This window comes from Oryctolagus cuniculus, chromosome 15 (assembly GCF_051225735.1).
Source record: "Oryctolagus cuniculus isolate XC-2025 breed Fujian yellow rabbit chromosome 15, ASM5122573v1, whole genome shotgun sequence".
NCBI classification, from domain to species: domain Eukaryota; kingdom Metazoa; phylum Chordata; class Mammalia; order Lagomorpha; family Leporidae; genus Oryctolagus; species Oryctolagus cuniculus.
Window position 1 is genome coordinate 38,078,564 of NC_142881.1, and position 19,956 is coordinate 38,098,519.

At 39.8% G+C, this 19,956-nt stretch overlaps 1 protein-coding gene across 3 annotated transcripts in view; it reads right to left on the minus strand.

Annotated features, from left to right (window-relative positions):
• Positions 1–19,956, minus strand: part of MARCHF5 (membrane associated ring-CH-type finger 5) — a 55,849-nt gene that overhangs the window by 17,957 nt on the left and 17,936 nt on the right. For 2 of the 3 annotated variants that reach the window (XM_002718508.6, XM_089314769.1), the window contains exon 2: positions 13,260–13,462. In XM_002718508.6, coding sequence (XP_002718554.1) covers positions 13,260–13,462 — 203 coding nt within the window. Of the gene's footprint in view, positions 1–980; positions 1,137–13,259; positions 13,463–19,956 lie in introns of all 3 variants that reach the window. The other variant, XM_089314768.1, reaches the window with a different exon arrangement.

Here is a 19,956-nt window from a genome sequence, read left to right on the forward strand (position 1 = left end):
AGGGCACTAGGGAAGTCTACAATTAAAAGGAAGTCTACTGTGAATTTTCTGTACAATAAAGAGGCTTTTTGTAAGGAGAAAAAGTATACCCTAATACTATGTGTAAATTCAAGATTTCACATTTCAAATTTGAATGGCATCAAAAAGTAAGCTGAAAATCATTTGAGAAACTCCTAAGTCTACATCTACCACATAAGAAATAATGTTTTGTTTGGAAGACACTGCAAAAGTAGATTTGCTGTTGCTGTGAGTCAAACTCAAGTCTATGAATTCATGGTTACCAAAGGCATACCTTAGAATTTAAGCCTTTAGTTACTGAAGGGCAAGTGGGTAATATGTAGTGTCCAACATCTGCTGGCAGTGCTTACAGTAATCTCCAGAAATACCAGGACCCATCTCAGATAAAAAGATAGCCTAAAAACACCTATCAATTTGCCAGAAATATAATTTCTATACTTTGTCAACATGCTGAAGTCTCTAACAGAGAATATGATTTAATGTACAAAGGTTCTTCACAAAACAAGCTCATATTAAATTCCTGAGAATGTAACAGCTGTTCGAATCATGAAGGTTTTTGTGAAGTGTACAGCAGTTTATAAAAGATTTAATAAACAAAATAAACTGCAGAAACCACTCAAGTTCTCAGGTGATTTCTTCATTCACTTCTTGCTCTGCATTGAACTAGTTTTGACAGAGACCCAACTTCTGAGCTAAAAAAGTAATCCCACCTTGAAAGCCATCCAGAACTGCAGATTTTTGAGGCCCCTGTGAATTTAACAATTTAGTTCCATTCTGTCCTTGCTCCAATCTTCCTAATGCACTGTATCTCAAATGCCCTGATCTTTAAGTCTGTCTGAAAACCCAACTAACTTCCCAGTGAAAACTAGCCTAACTTGATAGAGGTTAACTAATTTCTCTACCCCACCCTGTCCATGTCCCATTAGGCTTCCTTTACATACTACCCCACAAAATGCACTTACCCCTTTGCTTGTGCATAATGTTAGTACTTTATGTTCTTGTTCAATGTTTGTTCAGTTGTCTCAATATCCTTTATGTCTGTCCATGTCAGCATCATCTTAGACTGAAAATTCCCAGGGGGCAGGGGCCATGTCTGTTTAACTCGTTTTGTACAGTGCCTAGGATAGAACCATGTACAGATAGGTGCTTTAAAAAAATGCTTTCTGATGATGATTGGCATCACTCTCAAGGACTTTCTAGGCCACAGCTATCTCAGCACATGGTACTTGTCAGTATGCACTTCGGCCTGTTTCACAGGCATTGAATATAATGGTCCAGGACCTAGTCATAGCACTCTATGGCAAGTATTTAACTCAGTCTGTTGTTAAAATGGACTTGAAAAAACAAAAAGTAATAATTATATGGTTCCAAGTCAACAACTGTGAACCTTATTGAAGACATGAAATATACTCTAACAACCAACTTGATTAACAGTTAAAAATATGCAGGGATCCTAGTGGGATAGTGAAGAGTTTTCAACTCTTTTCTGAAGCATATGTCACTGTGGAAACACTAGACTTTGGAAGCGAGGTATAAGAGCCTCAAATAAGCCTATCTAATTTTCATCTTTGATTGTTCTGTTTGTAGGCTGAGATTTCACCATCTATATTTAAGAACAAACGTCCTACAAACTCAGGATGTGGGTTACTTTGCTTAGTAACAGGTTAATCATTAGATTATAGAGAAGGGCTATGTTCTTAGATATTTTGTTTAAGATAACCAAACTAATAATAAATGATTTAAAAAACCCAAACAACTCTGAAGAATTAAAGATCCAGGGTCAAAAATGATGAGTACCTATCTACAGATGTGTTTTACATCTATATATGCCAGATCTATATATCACATTATGATTAGTAACTAAAGATTACCATAGTAGTTCTTTAACAATTACATAGTTTGTGCCAGGGAAAGCTCATATTTATCCTCACTAGAATAGCCCATGGAATACTTGTGTGCTGTGAGGTCAACCACTAGGTACATAATTATGAGGCACCTACTGCATACACAGCCTTTTAGTATGTATTAAAATGTAAACAAAATTTAAAACATCAGCTGCTGCCTCCAAGGAGCCTACAATCTAGTTAAGGACAAAGAATAAACATGTATTAAACAACTGGAAAACTTTAAGGCAAAGTTAAATGGTTTTATGGTATAAACAATACAGATAAATGTTAAGAAAATTTTACCGGGGCGCCGGATTCTGTCCCGGTTGCCCCTCTTCCAGGCCAGCTCTCTACTGTGGCCCGGGAAGGCAGTGGAGGATGGCCCAAGTGCTTGGGCCCTGCACCCCATGGGAGACCAGGAAAAGCACCTGGCTCCTGCCTTCGGATCAGCGCGGTGCGCAGGCCGCAGCGCGCCAGCCGTGGCGGCCATTGGAGGGTGAACCAACGGCAAAGGAAGACCTTTCTCTCTGTCTCTCTCTCTCACTGTCCACTCTGCCTGTCAAAAAAAAAAAAAAAAAAAAAAAAAAAAAAAAATTTACATCAAGATTATAGAGGGGTAAAAATATGAAAAGTTTTTAAAAATTCTATTTTATTTTTTAAAATCACTGAATCCTAAATAGGACTTGAAGTCTGTGATGTGAAAAAGGAGGCCAATTCTAAATACAGATTAAAAAATACAAATGAATTAGGACAAAACCAAACAGGGCATTCTGAGAAGACATTTCTGTCTAGAGGTGAACTTTGTAGACAGCCAACAGAAGATCTCTGTCTCTCCCTCTGTCATTCTGCCTTTCAAATAAATAAATCTTAAAAAACAAAAAAAATTGGTTGAAAAATTTCTTTAAAGTGATAAAATAATCATCACCCTTGATTATCATTAATACATAAAAACATTTGGTAGCACTAATTATACACATACTATATTATATCAGGTAATTATATACTATCTTTTAAAAACATACCCATATTTAAATTTTTTCCCATGATGAAATATAATTATTTTTATTAAAAAGAAAATATATTTTAGAAAATAACAAAGGGCTATTAAATTCAGGAAGTCAACTGGACATTATCATTTAATTTCCTTTTTCTGAGTATATGAGAAGCTTGGATATTAGGCTCCTTGTGAGGCAGTATAATAAGTTGGACAAGCATTTGGTAGGGTTTGCTGTGTGAATTTGGACAAACTGCCATCCCTAGGCCGTAATTTCTGTATCTGCATAGTGAGAGTATTATCTATATTAGAATTTTTGTGAAAATTAAGATAATGTGAAACTTTTAGTACTATCAAGTTATATAGTACTAATCAATGTGGGGGCTATTATTTCTTCCAGTTCTAAATTATAAGAGTGCTCAAAAATGGAAAAGTTAAAACATGACAGGATTATGGAGTAGAAGGTATAAAAACAGGAGATGCCCAAGGGAAAAATGGCTTAAGGCTCTGGGATAAAAAAGTTTCAGGAAATTCTCAGGTAAGAAGTAAAGGACAGATTTTTTTCCTTAAAGATGCAGGACAAAGAGTAGAGAAGTTCATGGGCCAACAAATCTGAATGAAGAGAGAGAACTTAGAATTTAGATTCTGTAATTAGCAATTACAGTATTAAAAAGTTTCTGAAAATTTTACTTGTTTAACCTGTAATTCAGCACCTGTATTCATATATAATGTAAATCCAGAAAGCCTCATACTGTTGAAGTTTGTTAAAACGAATCTAGTTTTAAATCTTAAGGGGCAAGACTCGATGTAATCCAACAGGGTACACAAGAAACCCTTATTTTGAAGTCACCTTAGTAATTTGGTTCATAAGAGGGCATATAAATGAGTTCTAAACATCTAATGAGTTGTACAGCTATAAACTTTGAACAAATAGTATCCAAAGGTTGAATCACTATGGAGTAGAGTTTTAGGTTTACTTTCTTAAAAATTTTGATCATACTTAAATTTAAAGCCAAGTAAAAAAACTTCTCTAAGGCTAAGTGTAAATATTACTATGAATAATGGACTTAAATTCTGAAGTTCACATTTGCTTCCTCGAGTGGTGAAGCAAGCCAATAATATACTTGTATTTCATGAGAGCAGCAGAAAACAAATTGAATTCAAGTGTGATGGAGGATGTCTAGAGGAAACAAGGCAGACTTTTTATGATATAACTAACTGATAGCTTGGAAAAAAGATAAGCAAACTATAAAATCACTCCACTTGATAACCACTTTGGGGGGAAGGTTATTAAAATTCTATACAATATTGGTTTGAATTAATGTTTGGCTGTGGGAACAACAGAAAAATAACAAAACTGTAAAAAAAATTTTAACTTGACAGTAATCCTAGAATTTACTACTCTTCTACTAAGACACAGACACTGAAGTGCTAATGTCAACCAAAAGAGGCTTTACAACAAAAATTTTCACCAGAAACAATAAGGACATTTTATAATGGTAAAAGGGAAAGTCCATTAGGAAGATACAACAATTATAAACATATACCTCTCTAATTTAGCTGCAGAATAAATAAAAAAAAATGTATACAAATAAAGACAATTTGACAATAATTGAATACTTTCATATCCCATCTTCAATAATGGATTGTTAAGATTAACAAAGAAATAGAAGACTTGACAAATACTATGAACAAACTAGACACTTATAGCACACTTTCCCCAATAACAGAAAACACATTCTTCTCTCCAGATACACCATTTGTCAAACCATAAAACATGTCATAATGTATTTAAGAAATTAGATAAAGTATGATCTCTGATCACACTGAAATGAAATTAGAATATCAGCAATAGAGGGCCATTTGGGAAATTTATAAATATGTGAAAATTAAATACCATACTTCTAAATAATCAATGGGTCAAAGAAATGACAAGAGAAATTAGAAAACATTTTTTTTAATTATTTATTTATTTATTTATTTATTTATTTTGACAGGCAGAGTGGACAGTGAGAGAGAGAGAGAAACAGAGAGAAAGGTCTTCCTTTGCCGTTGGTTCACCCTCCAATGGCCGCCGCGGCCGGCGCGCTGCAGCCGGCGCACCGCACTGATCCGATGGCAGGAGCCAGGAGCCAGGTGCTTTTCCTGGTCTCCCATGGGGTGCAGGGCCCAAGCACCTGGGCCATCCTCCACTGCACTCCCTGGCCACAGCAGAGAGCTGGCCTGGAAGAGGGGCAACCGGGACAGAATCCGGCACCCCGACCGGGACTAGAACCCGGTGTGCCGGCGCCGCAAGGCGGAGGATTAGCCTAGTGAGCCGCGGCGCCGGCCTAGAAAACATTTTTAGATGAATGAAAACACACCAAAGCAGGTAAGATGCAGTTTAAAGCAGGTATAGATGTAAATGACTACATTAAAGTAGAAGAAAAACTGAGGAACAGAGAAGACAAACTACAGAAAAGGAGAAAAGATTACAACAGACATCTGCGAAAGAACTCTTAAAAATCAACAATAAGAAAACCACCCCTGATTCTTAATAATGGGCACAAGACTTGAGCACTTCACCAGATATATTCAGATGGCAAACAAGATGCTCATCACCATATGCCATTATGGAATTGCAAATTAAAACAGTGAGACACCACCACACACCTGTAAAAATGGACAAAAATCTAACACTGGCAATACCAAGAGCACACATGGATGTGGAACAGGAACTCTCATCATTGTTGCTGGGAATGCAAGATGGTACATGGTACAACCACTTTAAAAGACAGTTCTGAGAGTTTTAAGATTATTTGAAAGGCAGTGTGACAGTTGATACCAACACACACTCACAGGTATCTTCCATTCACTTCAAATGCCTTTAACAGCTAGAGGTTAGCCCAAGCTCAAGGCAAGAGCTCAGAACTCCATCCAGATTTCCCAAATGGATGGCAAGAACCCAAGTACTTAAGCCACCACTGGCTGCCTTCCCAGGTGCATTAGCAGAAAACAGGATCAGAAGTGGAGTAGCTGGAATTCAAACCAGCACTTTCATATGGGATGCAGGCATCCTAGGCTGTGTCTTAACCTGTTGCACCACATCCTAGGCTGTGTCTTAACCTGTTGCAACAGGTTAAGGATTAACAGCCTAGGATGCCTGCATCACATATGAGCCATCCACTCCAGTTCTGAGCTTTCTTTCCTTTCTTCTTCTTCTTTTTTTAATAAGATTTATTTGAAAGGCAGAGTTTCAAAGAGTGATGGGGAGAGTGAGACAGAGAAAGATCTTGCAGAGGCCGGTGCTGTGGCGCAGTGGGTTGATGCCCCGGCCTGAAGTGCCGGCATCCCATATGGATGCCGGTCAGTTGTGGTCCTTGCTGCTCCTCTTCCGATCCAGCCCTCTGCTGTGGCCTGGGAAAGCAATGGAAGATGGTCCAAGTCCTTGGGCCCTTGCACCCACGTGGGAGACCCAGAGGAAGCTCCTGGCTCCTGGCTTCAGATCGGCACAGCTCTGGCTGTTGTGGCCAAATGGGGAGTGAACCAGCAGATGGAAGACCTCTATCTGTCTTTACCTCTCTTGTAACTCTTTCAAATAAATAAATCTTTAAAAAAAGAAAGAAAGAAAGAAAGAAAGAAAGATCTTCCATCCATTGGTTTACTCCCCAGATGGTTGCAATAGCCAGGGCTGGGCCAGGTTGAAACAGGAGCCAAGATCTCCTTAACCTGATATGCCCCAGTGCTGGCCCCCTGAGGTTTCTTATAAAATGGATTATACTGAGATGAAAATGTCATGCTCCTTGGTATTTACTCCAACGATTTCAAAACTTACATCAGATCCATTATGGTAGATACAGGACAACACCAAAAATGAACCCTGAAATATTGAAGAGGAATGCTGATTGTAGGTTCCTGGATTGTAACAAATGTACCACTTTGGTACTGGAAATTTATAGTGGGGTGGACTGGGAGGGCAAGGGGATTAATGGGAACCTTATGCTCAATTTCTCTGTGAACCTAAAAATATTCTTTAAACAAAGTCTTTGAAATAAAAAAAGAAACTTCAAATCAGTAATGTAACCTTTCAATAATAAAAATTAGGAAAAAAGACAAAACAAACAACAGAACAGAGTGATACAAAGTTAATGAAAACAAAAGTTCAAGGATTCATCCCTTGGAAAAATTAGTAAAATTGACAAAACTTTAGCTTAATTGACCAAGAAAAAAAAGGATTCAAATTACTAAAAAATCAAAGGGGGATCAGTACCTTCAACCTTATAATAATAAAAAGGATTATAAAGGAATACTATGAACAATTAAATACCAACAAATGAGATAATGTAGTCAAGAAATAGACAAATCCCTAGAAAGATACAAATTACTTACTCAAATCTGAATAGACCTATAACAAGTGATGAGACTGATTTGGTAAACAAAAAACTCCCCATAAGCAAAAGCCCAGGACCAGATGGCTTTTATTACTTTTATCAAACATTTAAAGGATTAATGTCAATCCTTCCAGAAAATATAAATGTAGGGATCACTTCACAATTTATCTCATGGTTGGTACTCCAGTACCAACACCAAAGATATCAAAAGAAAACCCAGAATCCATTATGACTGTGGACAGAAAAGTCATCAACAAAATGCTAGCAAACCAAATCCAGTAACACCTTAAAAGGATTATATTATCTGATCAACTGGAATTTATACCAAGGCTGATTTAACATAAGATAATCAATGTAACATCCCATATTGATAAAGGAAAAAACTATCTCAAAAATAAACCCAGAAGAGATACTTGACAAAACCTAACACTTTTTCATTATAAAAGCAGTTAACAAAGGAGGTACAGAAGGAAACATCCTAGAACTGACCAAGGGCAATCTCTAAAAGGTAATTTTTATTTTTCACATAACGTGAAAAATCTAGATGCTTCCCCCTAAGGTGAAGAATAAAAAAAAGATGTCTGTTTTCTTCACTTCTGCTTAACATTGTACTAGAGGTTATATCCAGGGCAATGAGGCAAGAAAATGAAATAAAATATCCAGACTGAAAAAGTGAAACTATCTCTACTCTTATAATGCTATGATCTTACATATACAAAAATCCAAAGGAATCCACTAAAAAACTCTCATTATTAGATGAGTTCAGCAAGGTCACAAGAGACACGATCAAGATACAAAAATCAATTGAACTCTATATACTTGCAATAAATAACCTGAAAATGAAATGAACTCCAGTTATAAAAGCATTGAAATGAGAAATTTAAGATAAAATTTAACAAAGCACAAGACCTATATTCTGAAAACTACAAAACGTCAATGAAAGAAATTTTAAAAATTTAAAGTAAATTAGCTTATTCTATCCTTGGAAATCAAAATCTCCACTTTTAAGATACTATGATTTTTCTGCTTATCCAAATAATATTACTGTCAGGACTCAAACTTCATGGAAATGTTTTATTTTTAGTAGCAAACTTTTTTTTTCAGCTGGTATTCCCTTCATGTTTTAAAGCAATGCTTCTTAAATTTTAATGTACATAGAAATCATTTTATGATCTCAATAAAATGTAGATTTCAAATCACTAAAATGGGGGTGGTGGTGAGAGTGTGATGTCTGCATTCCTAACAGCTCCCAGATTATGCCAGTGTTGCTAGTCTTCAGATCATATTGTGAACAGCAAGATTTTATGTAGGCACATATATACAACTAGTCGACATTAAAAAAAGGGGAAAAAAGAAGCAATCCCTGAGGTGAATGGCAAATAAAATAAAGGATGAAAGTCTGATGAGTCCTCTAAGTTTTTCATAAATGAGCATAACAAGTTCCCTATCAACAATAAAGAAAATATACTTAACACTACCTCTTTATTCCTAAAACCCACTTAGTAACAGAAAAGAAGCAGACTTGGTCGGCTAACCAGCCAGCCAGCAGCTAAATCTACAGGAAAATGTTTTTAATGGTTTTTATTTATTCATTTATTTATTTGAGAGGCATAGATAAAGAAGAGACAGATGAAGACAGGGCTCCTATCTGCTGGTTCACCCTCCAAATGCTAGGAGTGAGGAATGCAATCCAGACCTGCCATGGGGGTGGCAGAGACCCAACCACTTGAGCAATCACCTGCTATTTCCCAAGGTGTGCATTAGCAGGAAGCTAGAATGGGAAGTGGAACTAGGACTTGACACCAGGCACTCAGATATGGGATACATCCCAACCAATGTCTTAACTCCTAGGCCAAATGCCTGCCCCTGAAAACTTTAAAATACCTACTTACACATAGATAATCTCACAAAATGTCAACCAGAACTTTTTCCTATTGCATCTGTTCTAGTGTCTTTTATTCCTTCTTTCAGACAGGGTTTCTCAAGCATCATTTGGAGACCAATGGTGGTACATGATGATCTACTAATTGGTCTACAGACAATGTGAAGAAAAAAGTAATACAAGTTTTGATCACCAACATTTCACAAATGTGAAAAGACTAAGTCTGACTTTCAAAGAAATCCTTTGAGGTTCTTAATTGCTGTTACATTCCACGAGTTACTCAAGCTCTAGAATAGTTAACACAGCACTGTTTCAGCTAACATACTTTTCATATCATGTGAGGCATTTACCTTTGTTAAATATATATTTTGTTGTTACTATCATAATGTGTTAAATGCTACACTTAGGGAAATCAATAAATGGCTGAAAAATGTTTACATGAGAAAAAGCCAAAAATATATTTAACCCAGAATGTCATAAATGATAATAGTATGATTTTACAGTAAAGACTATATGATCTATGGCCGGCGCCATGGCTCAATAGACTAAGCCTCCGCCTTGTGGTGCCGGCACACCGGGTTCTAGTCCCAGTGGGGGCACTGGATTCTGTCCTGATTGCCCCTCTTCCAGGCAGCTCTCTGCTGTGGCCCGGGACTGCAGTGGAGGATGGCCCAAGTCCTTGGGCCCTACACCCGCATGGGAGACCAGAAGCACCTGGCTCCTGGCTTCGGATCAGCGCGATGTGCCAGCTGCAGCGCGCCGGCCGCGGCGGCCATTGGAGGGTGAACCAACGGCAAAAGGAAGACCTTTCTCTCTCTCTCTCTCTGTCCACTCTGCCTGTCAAAAAAAAAAAAAAAAAAAAAAGACTATATGATCTTAGAATGGGCTGTGACCAGTACATTAGAAGTGATCAGCCTGCACTGAGACACACTTATTCCCAGTGAACTTTAATACATAGGGCAGAGAAGCTACTGAAGTGTTGACATCATTTTGACAAATTTGTTTATTGAGAGGCTGACAGAGGAAAATAGAGAAGAAAGCACACTCCCATCTACTGGCTCATTCCCCAAATGCCCACAATGCCCAAGGGTGGGTCTGGATGAAGTCAGGAACTGGGAACTCAATCCAGGTCTCTGATGTGGATAGCAGCCATCATGTGCAGTCTCCTAAGCTGGGAATCTGGGGAGAACCAGCAGATAGGAGCTAGCTACCTTGCTCTCCACCTCTCAAAAATAAAACAAAGAAAAACAACAAAACCATAAAGATAAAACTACAGTCAATGGTACTTCAATTTATTTTAACAAAACAGGTCTACCTATTATCAGCTGCAAAATAAATGACACAAATGTGCAGAGAGAAACAAAGCAAGCTATTGGCAAAATTTTATCATCAGATGACACTACTGGACAATACATAATACATGTACGAGACAGGAAGAACAATAACCATCAGATACATGTTCTTTAGTGTTTTACCTTAAGGCTGCATAAAACCACCAGTGAACAGACTATCAATCAATTCTTAGCATATACATTTGTATTATATAAATCAAGAAATGTTTAATTCTGGTTACCAATGGAATTATGGTATAGAGAGGAGATTCTTTTTCCTTTATCCAACGATTAGTTTTGAGACTTGACTTGTAAAGGAATACTGGGATTGCTAAGGCCAGACTGCACATTTAAAAGCCAATTGACACATGGCTTCACTGATAGACAATAGCTAGCATTTGACAACACATCCTCTATTTTTGAAGTAAGTGCTAAAGACTGCATGGAAAATTGGGAATATAATTCAAACTGCAGTCCATGAATGGGCATCTTCAGCTCGTTATATCAAGAAAGAAGCAAACACATTCTTTGCTAACAAAAACTATTCAAAAGAAGGATATACATTTTTTCATGACACTAATAAATGTCAGTGAACTATTTCTATGATTTCAAGAGACTAACTCAAGGGTCATATCATATACATACATATATATCATGTACATACATATACATTCATTATATTGGAATACAGTATAGTGAATATATTCCAGTATATCCAGTATACAGGAATACAGAATAGTGAATAGCTGAAACATATTACTTGAGGGTGAAATAACAATTCTTAAGGATAAAATATGAAGACCAAATTCTGATACACACAGCTTAACCAAAGAGTAGACTCTTTTGCAATATCTAGGTATTTTTTTCCTTGTAGAAAGGAATCAATGTATTATAAGATATACTTGAAACCACCTTCAATTATTGCACAAAATCCTAAAACGTATCTCCTAGAACTGAATTTAACCAAAAGGACATATCTACCCATTGTCATCGCTCAAAATGAAAAATTTAACTTTTCCACTGAAGATCATTCATTTGTGAACTTGGTGCTTGATTGAACATTGTATGCAGTTTTCACTGAGAATCCTTGCAATAATTTTTGTGTCCATTTATTTCAATGTCTAAATTATCTAAGAGAATTACCATAAATGTGCTGCCCTTTAAACAACCTATAACCTAAAGCTTGGGTTGTCTAATGTACTGGAAAGTAGAAAAGGAACTAGTTAAATATGAAACCTTGATTTTAGTGAGCCAGGTATCAATGTGGTCAAAGATTGCAGCAATAATTGCTTTTCCTGATGTTTAAATTATTTGAGTACTTTCTGATGTTCAAATGAAAACATTTTGGATTATTTGTTTGCATTTACTTCATTTGTCATCATGATATACATGAAGACCTATCATGTGATCCACAAATTCAAAATGTTTGAGAATATTACTTTCTCTGTTATACCATTTTCCTTTCATGAAAAGCTATTATTTTTTCCTAGACCTTGTGCTAGAGAAAAACAGGAAACTGAAAATTGTTTGCTGTTATTAATCTTCTTTCATTAAAAGGCATTTTATTACCCACATTTTCCTGCTCCATTTTAAAAACATGCTTCTGACTTTAAAATGTATAACACCTATTTAAAAAAATAATGGTAACTATTTCCAACTTTTCCTTCAATCCTATTCCTCCTGAAGCCATTCTTCCTGAACTCAAGCTGCCTTCCAATACCTCTTGGTTATAGCCAAGGGTGATAACTAAAAATATTTAACAACTAGCAGAGCATAAACAATAAAAAGAATGACATCAGGCCGGCGCCGCGGCTCACTAGGCTAATCCTCCACCTAGCGGCGCCGGCACACCGGGTTCTAGTCCCGGTCGGGGCGCCGGATTCTGTCCCGGTTGCCCCTCTTCCAGGCCAGCTCTCTGCTGTGGCCAGGGAGTGCAGTGGAGGATGGCCCAGGTGCTTGGGCCCTGCACCCCATGGGAGACCAGGAAAAGCACCTGGCTCCTGGCTCCTGCCATCGGATCAGCGCGGTGCGCCGGCTGCAGCACACCGGCCGCGGCGGCCATTGGAGGGTGAACCAACGGCAAAGGAAGACCTTTCTCTCTGTCTCTCTCTCTCTCACTGTCCACTCTGCCTGTCAAAAAAAAAAAAAAAAAAAAAAAAGAATGACATCAGTTCATGAGTATTAGCCTTAGTTACAACTTCTTAAGCAGTCTGCTATCTGTTTTTTCCATGCTTGATCCATTCTCAAAGACATTTGGTTATTCCTTGCCTTCCAATTCCCATAAGAAGGACAGCAGTTTTCATGAAAGACAAACACATAAATTGGATACCAAAACTGAGCTTAACTTGGCAATTTAGTATGTCTTTAATTTCCCTTTTTTCCCCTCATCAAAAGAATTAAGGAAAAGTATTAGAACAGGCTACTGCTTTCTTTCTCCTAAACCAACTGCCTCTGGAGAATGAGGTTCTTTAAATGAGCTTTTTATTATAACTTTGCTATTTGATTATAACCACAAGTTAGATATGCAAGTTCTTTCTTTGTTCAACCAAATAAAAATAGTTAATACACAGACAAATGGATGGATTTGGGGCTATATCAAGGATATTGTAAACTGTCAGCAAAACAAATTAATGTCTCTGATGTTTAAAGAGGAAACAGAAAGGGAATAAAGAGACTCAAAAAAAAACCAGAGATGGGTCATTTTAAAATAAACTTGAGAACAGAGTTATGTATAATAACATCAAATGTTATCTGTGTTGTTTTAAAAGACTGTCTTACCCAACTTTGGAAAAACTATTAAGTATTCAGCATTGCACTGAGGACATGCCACTCTGGCTGTACTGTTTCCTCTTTGTTTTTCATCCACCCAGCGCTGTAGACAAGCCTGGTGAACCCATTTTGTAGATCCTCTGCATCTGCATGGTCTCACCCATTCAGCTGTTCTATCATCTTCATCAGTGGCAAAACATACCCAGCAGCTTCTGTAAATGAAAAGAGAAAATGATGTTTATCTTTGGGATTCCAGCCTTCTCTACACTGTAGCTCTCACTTAATGGGCTGATCTTTCTATGTTATGTTATAGTACCTCTGATCTACATAAAAAAAAAAATGAGACAAAACAACCAATAAATTTTCAGTAGTTTATTTTTTTCTGTTTTTCTTCATCTTTCTCTATAGGATGTTGTATTTTTGGAATTTTGTTTTTAATGTAGTTCTGCCATCTATCTAGTAATTTTTACCTTCTTTAATGTATCATAGTGCAAAGATGACCCTCAAGCTGCCTTTGTTTTGTAAGACCTAATAACTGAGAAGTAGTAAGCACAGAAATACTTCATGTGAAATTTGGTATTCTCCCCATTTCAACACCAACCTCTTCAACTTGAAAAAACAAAGTATTATCGCATGTGATTTCACACAGTCACATTCAATTTTCAACTGAGGGGAAAACCACCCCCTCATTTCTAGCTCTGCTAAAGCAAGACCATAAGACGACACGAAGAAATATTATGTATTTTTTAAAGATTTATTAAAGGCAGAGTTAAAGAGAGGCAAGGGCAGAGAGGAAGAGGAAGAGGGAAGAGAAAGAGAGAGACAGTCTTCAATCTGCTGGTTCACTCCTCAGGTGGCCACAGTGGCTGGTGCTGAGCAGATCTGAAGTCAGGAGCCAGGAGCTTCTTCTGGATCTCCCTACACATGTGCAGGGGCCCAAGGACTTGGGCCATCTTCCACTGCTTTTCCAGACCGTAGCAGACAGCTGGATCAGAAGTGGCGCAGCAGGGACTCGAACTGGCACCCATATGGGATACCTACACCACAGGCAGCGGCTTTACCTGCTATGCCACTGTGCTGGCCCCCCAAAAAATGCCTTTTATTAAAAAAAATATACACAATATAAAACTCATTACCTTATCCACTTTTAGATGTACGACTTGTGGCATTAAGTATATTAATAAAGTTGTATAAGTGCTAAGACTACCCATAGTATTACTGGGCTTTATTTACTTGAATTAAGAATGATACTCAGAGAAGAGACACAGGGAGAGATCTTCCATGTATTGGTTTACTTCCCAAATGTCCCCAATAGTCAGAGCTAGGCCAAGCCAAAACCAGGAGCCAGGAACTTCATCAGGGTCTTTCATATGGATGGGTGGCAGGGGTCCCACTACTTGAACCATCATCTGCTGCCCTCCCAGGTACATTAGTAGAAAGCTGGATCAGAAGTGGACAGCCAGGACTAGAAATGACATTCCTAGATGGAATGCAGGTCTGGCCTCCCAAGTGGCTATGTTACAATGCCAATGCTACCTCCCCTATTGGGTTTTTAACTTAGAATTTTTGCATAAAATCCCATTTGGTAAGTTTACTAGCAAATAGGTTGGTTAGTTAAAGTTTTATGTTAAGATTTATGTTTTTGAAAGGCAAAGTGACAGAGGGAGAGTTCTTCCCTCCACTGGTTCACTACCCTAAATGGTTGCAATGACTAGGTAGAAGTCAGGAGCCTGGAACTCCATTCCTGTCTCCCATGTTGGGGGCAGGGGTCCAAGTACCTGAGACATCTTCCTGCTGCTTTCTCAGGTGCAATATCAAGGAGCTGAATTGGAAGTGGAGCAGCCAGGACTTGAACTGGTGCTCACATTGGATGCCAGTGTCATAGGTTGTGACTTAACCTGCTATGTCACAAGGTATTGTTAATACATACTCTTCCTCACAACCAAGGTAATTTTGTAAATGTAAAGGTACACGTCTAGGAAAGGGATACAACTTTTTGGCTACAAAACATAGGTAAAATGTCTAAAAACCTTCTAGGTTCCTGTGTCTTATTTCAACAGAACATATATGTAGGTAATGATAGCTACACTAGCATAATTAATCAGTATTAAGGTGAATCAAATTTTAAATCAAGCCAATTTCAGCCATCAGGAAAAAAAAATAAAAATATAACTATAATTAAAACATGCCTATTCAGCTCTTACTAACCAAACCAACTGAAATAGCTACTACTCATCTGTTTTTCACCTACAGAAATAGTAATTTTGTATTAATGGAAATACATGTGTAATTCCTCATAAATTCTAGATAAGTACAGGTTTATTTCTCTGACATTTTACTGTGAAAAATCTGAAAAACTGTTCTGGGACCTCTGTGGTGGACTAACAAGTTAAGCTGCTGCCTGTGACTGTGGCATCCTGTATCAGAGTGCTGGTTAGTGTATGAGTTACTCTACTTCTGATGCAGCCCTCTACCAATGCCCCTGAGGAAGCAGTGGATGATGGCTCAAGTACTCAGCCCCTCCTACCAACATGGGAGACCTAGCTGGAGCTTCTGGCTTCAGCCTACGCAGCACTGGCCGTTGCAGGAGTTTGGGGAATAAACCAGCAGATGGAAGATATCTATGTCATTCTGCTTTACAAATAAAGAAATCTTAAACCCTTCAGTGAATATCCAAATATACAACATGTACATTCTACAAATCTCATTTTGCTATATTTGCTTTATTACATATTTATTAATCAATCTTATTTTTTTATGCATATTAAAGATATAGGCACTGGTATATCTCACCCCTAAATACTTATACAGCACAGGCTTACTTTTAAGATGATATTTACATATAAAGCATGAACTTTCAGATTTTTAATAATTTCAGGGGCCGGCACTGTGGCTCAATGGGTTAAAGCCTCAGCCTGCGGCCGGCGCCGCGGCTCACTAGGCTAATCCTCCGTCTTGCGGCGCCGGCACACCGGGTTCTAGTCCCGGTCGGGGCGCCGGATTCTGTCCCGGTTGCCCCTCTTCCAGGCCAGCCCTCTGCTGTGGCCAGGGAGTGCAGTGGAGGATGGCCCAAGTCCTTGGGCCCTGCACCCCGTGGGAGACCAGGATAAGTACCTGGCTCCTGCCATCGGATCAGCACGGTGCACCGGCCGCAGCGTGCCGGCCACGGCGCCCATTGGAGCGTGAACCAACGGCAAAGGAAGACCTTTCTCTCTGTCTCTCTCTCTCTCACTGTCCACTCTGCCTATCAAAAAAAAAAAAAAAAAAAAAAAAGCCTCAGCCTGCAGCACTGGCATCCCATATGGGCGCTGGTTCAAGTTCCGGCTGCTCCACTTTTTTTTTTTTTTTTTTTTTTTTGGACAGGCAGAGTGGATAGTGAGAGAGAGACAGAGAGAAAGGTCTTCCTTTTGCCGTTGGTTCACCCTCCAATGGCTGCCAAGCTGGCGCGCTGCGGCCGGCGCACCACGCTGATCCGAAGGCAGGAGCCAGGTGCTTCTCCTGGTCTCCCATGGGGTGCAGGGCCCAAGCACTTGGGCCATCCTTCACTGCCTTCCCGGGCCATAGCAGAGAGCTGGCCTGGAAGAGGGGCAACCAGGACAGAATCCGGCGCCCCGACAGAGACTAGAACCCGGTGTGCTGGCGCCGCTAGGTGGAGGATTAGCCTATTGAACCGCGGCGCCGGCCTGCTCCACTTCTGATCCAGCTCTCTGCTGTGGCCTGGGAAGGCAGTAGAAGATGGCCCAACTCCTTGGACCCCTGCACCTGCGTGGGAGACCTGGAAGAAGCTACTGGCTCCTAACTTCGGATCAGCTCAGCTCTGGCTGTTGCGGTCATTTGGGGAGTGAGCCAGTGGAATGGAAGACCTCTTTCTCTCTCTCTGCCTCTCCTTTCTCTGTGTAACTCTTTCAAATAAATAAAAAATAATTATTTAAAAAAAAAATTCACAACTGTGGTAGATAATGATTTATAGAGAGACATTACTAGGAGTTAAACATTATTTTGCAGTATCATCAAATAATTATAATTTTGTTTGAGTCATAATGATATTGTATAAGAGCATACAAATTTAGATTTTAAAGCTAGTGGTCATTAGAGATTAGCTGAAATGACCTTAGGGAGTAATACTAAGAAAGCTTCATATAAGGGGTCAGTGCTGTGGCACAGTGGGTTAACGCCCTAGCCTGAAGCACCGGCATCCCATATGGAAGCCGGTTCGAGTCCCGGCTGCTTCACTTCCTATCCAGCTCCCTGCTGTGGCCTGAGAAAGCAGCAGAAGATGGCCCAAGTCCTTGGGTCCCTAAACCGTGTGGGAGACCCGGAAGAAGCTCCTGGCTTCGGATTGGCAAAGCTCTAGACGTTGCGGCCAAATGGGGAGTGACCCATCTGATGGAAGACCTCTCCCTCTCTCTCTCTGCCTCTCCTCTCTCTGTGTAACTCTGACTTTCAAACAAATAAATAAATATTTTTTAAAAAAAGCTTCATATGAATACTTTCAAGAAGCCTGCCTTATCTTTACCATCTATCAACTTATCACATCTATTTTATATTTATTCCAGCCATTAAAAAAATAAATCTGATGGTCATGAGATCAAATATACTGCCCACAATATGTAAACTTCTGACATAACACAAAAATAAGATGTAAATAAAAAAAGGTACATTCCAGGGACTGGCGCTGTGGTGTAGTGAGTAAAGCCACTGCCTGAAGCGCTGGCATCCCATATGGGCGCTGGTTCGAGTCCCGGCTGCTACACTTCTGATCCAGCTCTCTGCTGTGGCCTGGGAAAAGCAGTAGAAGATGGCCCAAGTCCTTGGGCCCCTGCACCCATGTGGGAGACCTGGAAGAATCTCCTGGTTCCTGGCTTCAGATTGGTCCAGCTCCAGCCGTTGTAGCCAATTGAGAAGTGAACCAGCAGATGGAAGACCTCTCTCTCTCCCTCTCTCCCTCTCTTCCTCTGTCTGTGTAACTCTGACTTTCAATTAAATAAAATAAATCTTTAAAAAAAAAAAAGTACATTCCAGAAATGTACCTTAACTTAAAAAAACTTTTTTAGAATTCATATGAGAGGCAGAGAAGGACTAAATGTTTTCAGTCCAAATGACTATACAAAAAATGTTAATTTGTAAAGAATTTATTAAGTATAAATTTAATTTATGGGGGCCGGTGCCGCGGCTCACCAGGCTAATCCTCCACCTTGCGGCGCTGGTACACCGGGTTCTAGTCCCGGTCGGGGTGCCGGATTCTGTCCCGGTTGCCCCTCTTCCAGGCCAGCCCTCTGCTGTGGCCAGGGAGTGCAGTGGAGGATGGCCCAAGTCCTTGGGCCCTGCACCCCGTGGGAGACCAGGATAAGTACCTGGCTCCTGCCATCGGATCAGCGCGGTGCACCGGCCGCAGCGTGCCGGCCACGGCGCCCATTGGAGGGTGAACCAACGGCAAAAGGAAGACCTTTCTCTCTGTCTCTCTCTCTCACTGTCCACTCTGCCTGTCAAAAAAAAAAATTTTAATTTATGGGAAGAATATTAGTATATGAAATTAGGGCACATAGGAATTTGCACATAAAAATGGTAATTTAAATTTAAATAAATAACTGTTAATAAGACAGTGTCTTTTTTCTTTCAAAGATTTATTTTACTTGAATGAGAGAGAGAAAGAGAAAGAGAGAGAGAGAAAGAGAGAAAGAGGTCTTCCATCCACTGTTCCATTCCCCAAATGACGGCAATGGCCAGAGCTGCGTTGATCTGAAGCCAGGAACAAGGAGCTTCTTCTAGGTCTCTCACGTGGGTTCAGGGGGCCCAAGGACTTGGGCTATCTTCTCCTGCTTTCCCAGGTGCATTAGCAGGGAATTGGATCTGAAGTAGAGCAACCAGGACTCAAACTGGTGCCCATACGGGATGCTGGCAATGAAGGCAGGGGTTTTACCTTGATGTACCACAGTGCCGGCCCTGACAGTGTCAGTCGTAAGAGTTGACAAAAAAAAGGGAGAACAAAGAGAACAAACTATATCTATCTATCTATCTACCTACCTACCTACCTACCTATGAATCCTCTAACAGACCAGACCAACTAGGATCATTATCTGGGAAGGTTTTTTTTTTTTTCTTTTTGGTGCCTGTATGTGTGTGTGTTTAAAGATTTATTTAGAAGTCAGAGTTATAGAGTGGGAGCCAGAAACAGAACTCTTCCATCCACTGGTTCACTCCCTAGATGGCTGGAATAACCATGCCTGGGCCAGGCCAAAACTAGGAGCCAAGAGCTTCTTCTGGGTCTCCCATGTGGGTCTGGGAAGTTGGTTGTTTATTTGAGAGGCAGAGTTTCAGATAGAGGTCTTCCATCTGCTGGTTCTGAGAGTGAGAGGGAGAGGGGAAGGGGGAGGGGGAGGGAGGTCTTCTATCCAGTGTTTCACTTCCCAATTGGTCGCAAAGGCCAGAGCTGTGCCAATCCAAAGCCAGGAATCAGGAGCTTCCTCCAGGTCTTGCACATGGGTACAAAGGCCCAAGGACTTGGGCCATCTTCTACTGCTTTCCCAGGCCATAGCAGAGTGCTGGATTGTAAGTGGAGCAGCCAGGTCTCGAACCAGTGCCCATATGGGACGCTGGTGCTTCAGGCCAGGGTGTTAACCCGCTGCACCACAGCACGGGCCCCAACCTAGGAAGTTTTTTTAATCAATGCTTTCCTTCTTCACTTTCCCATACTATGTCATCAAAT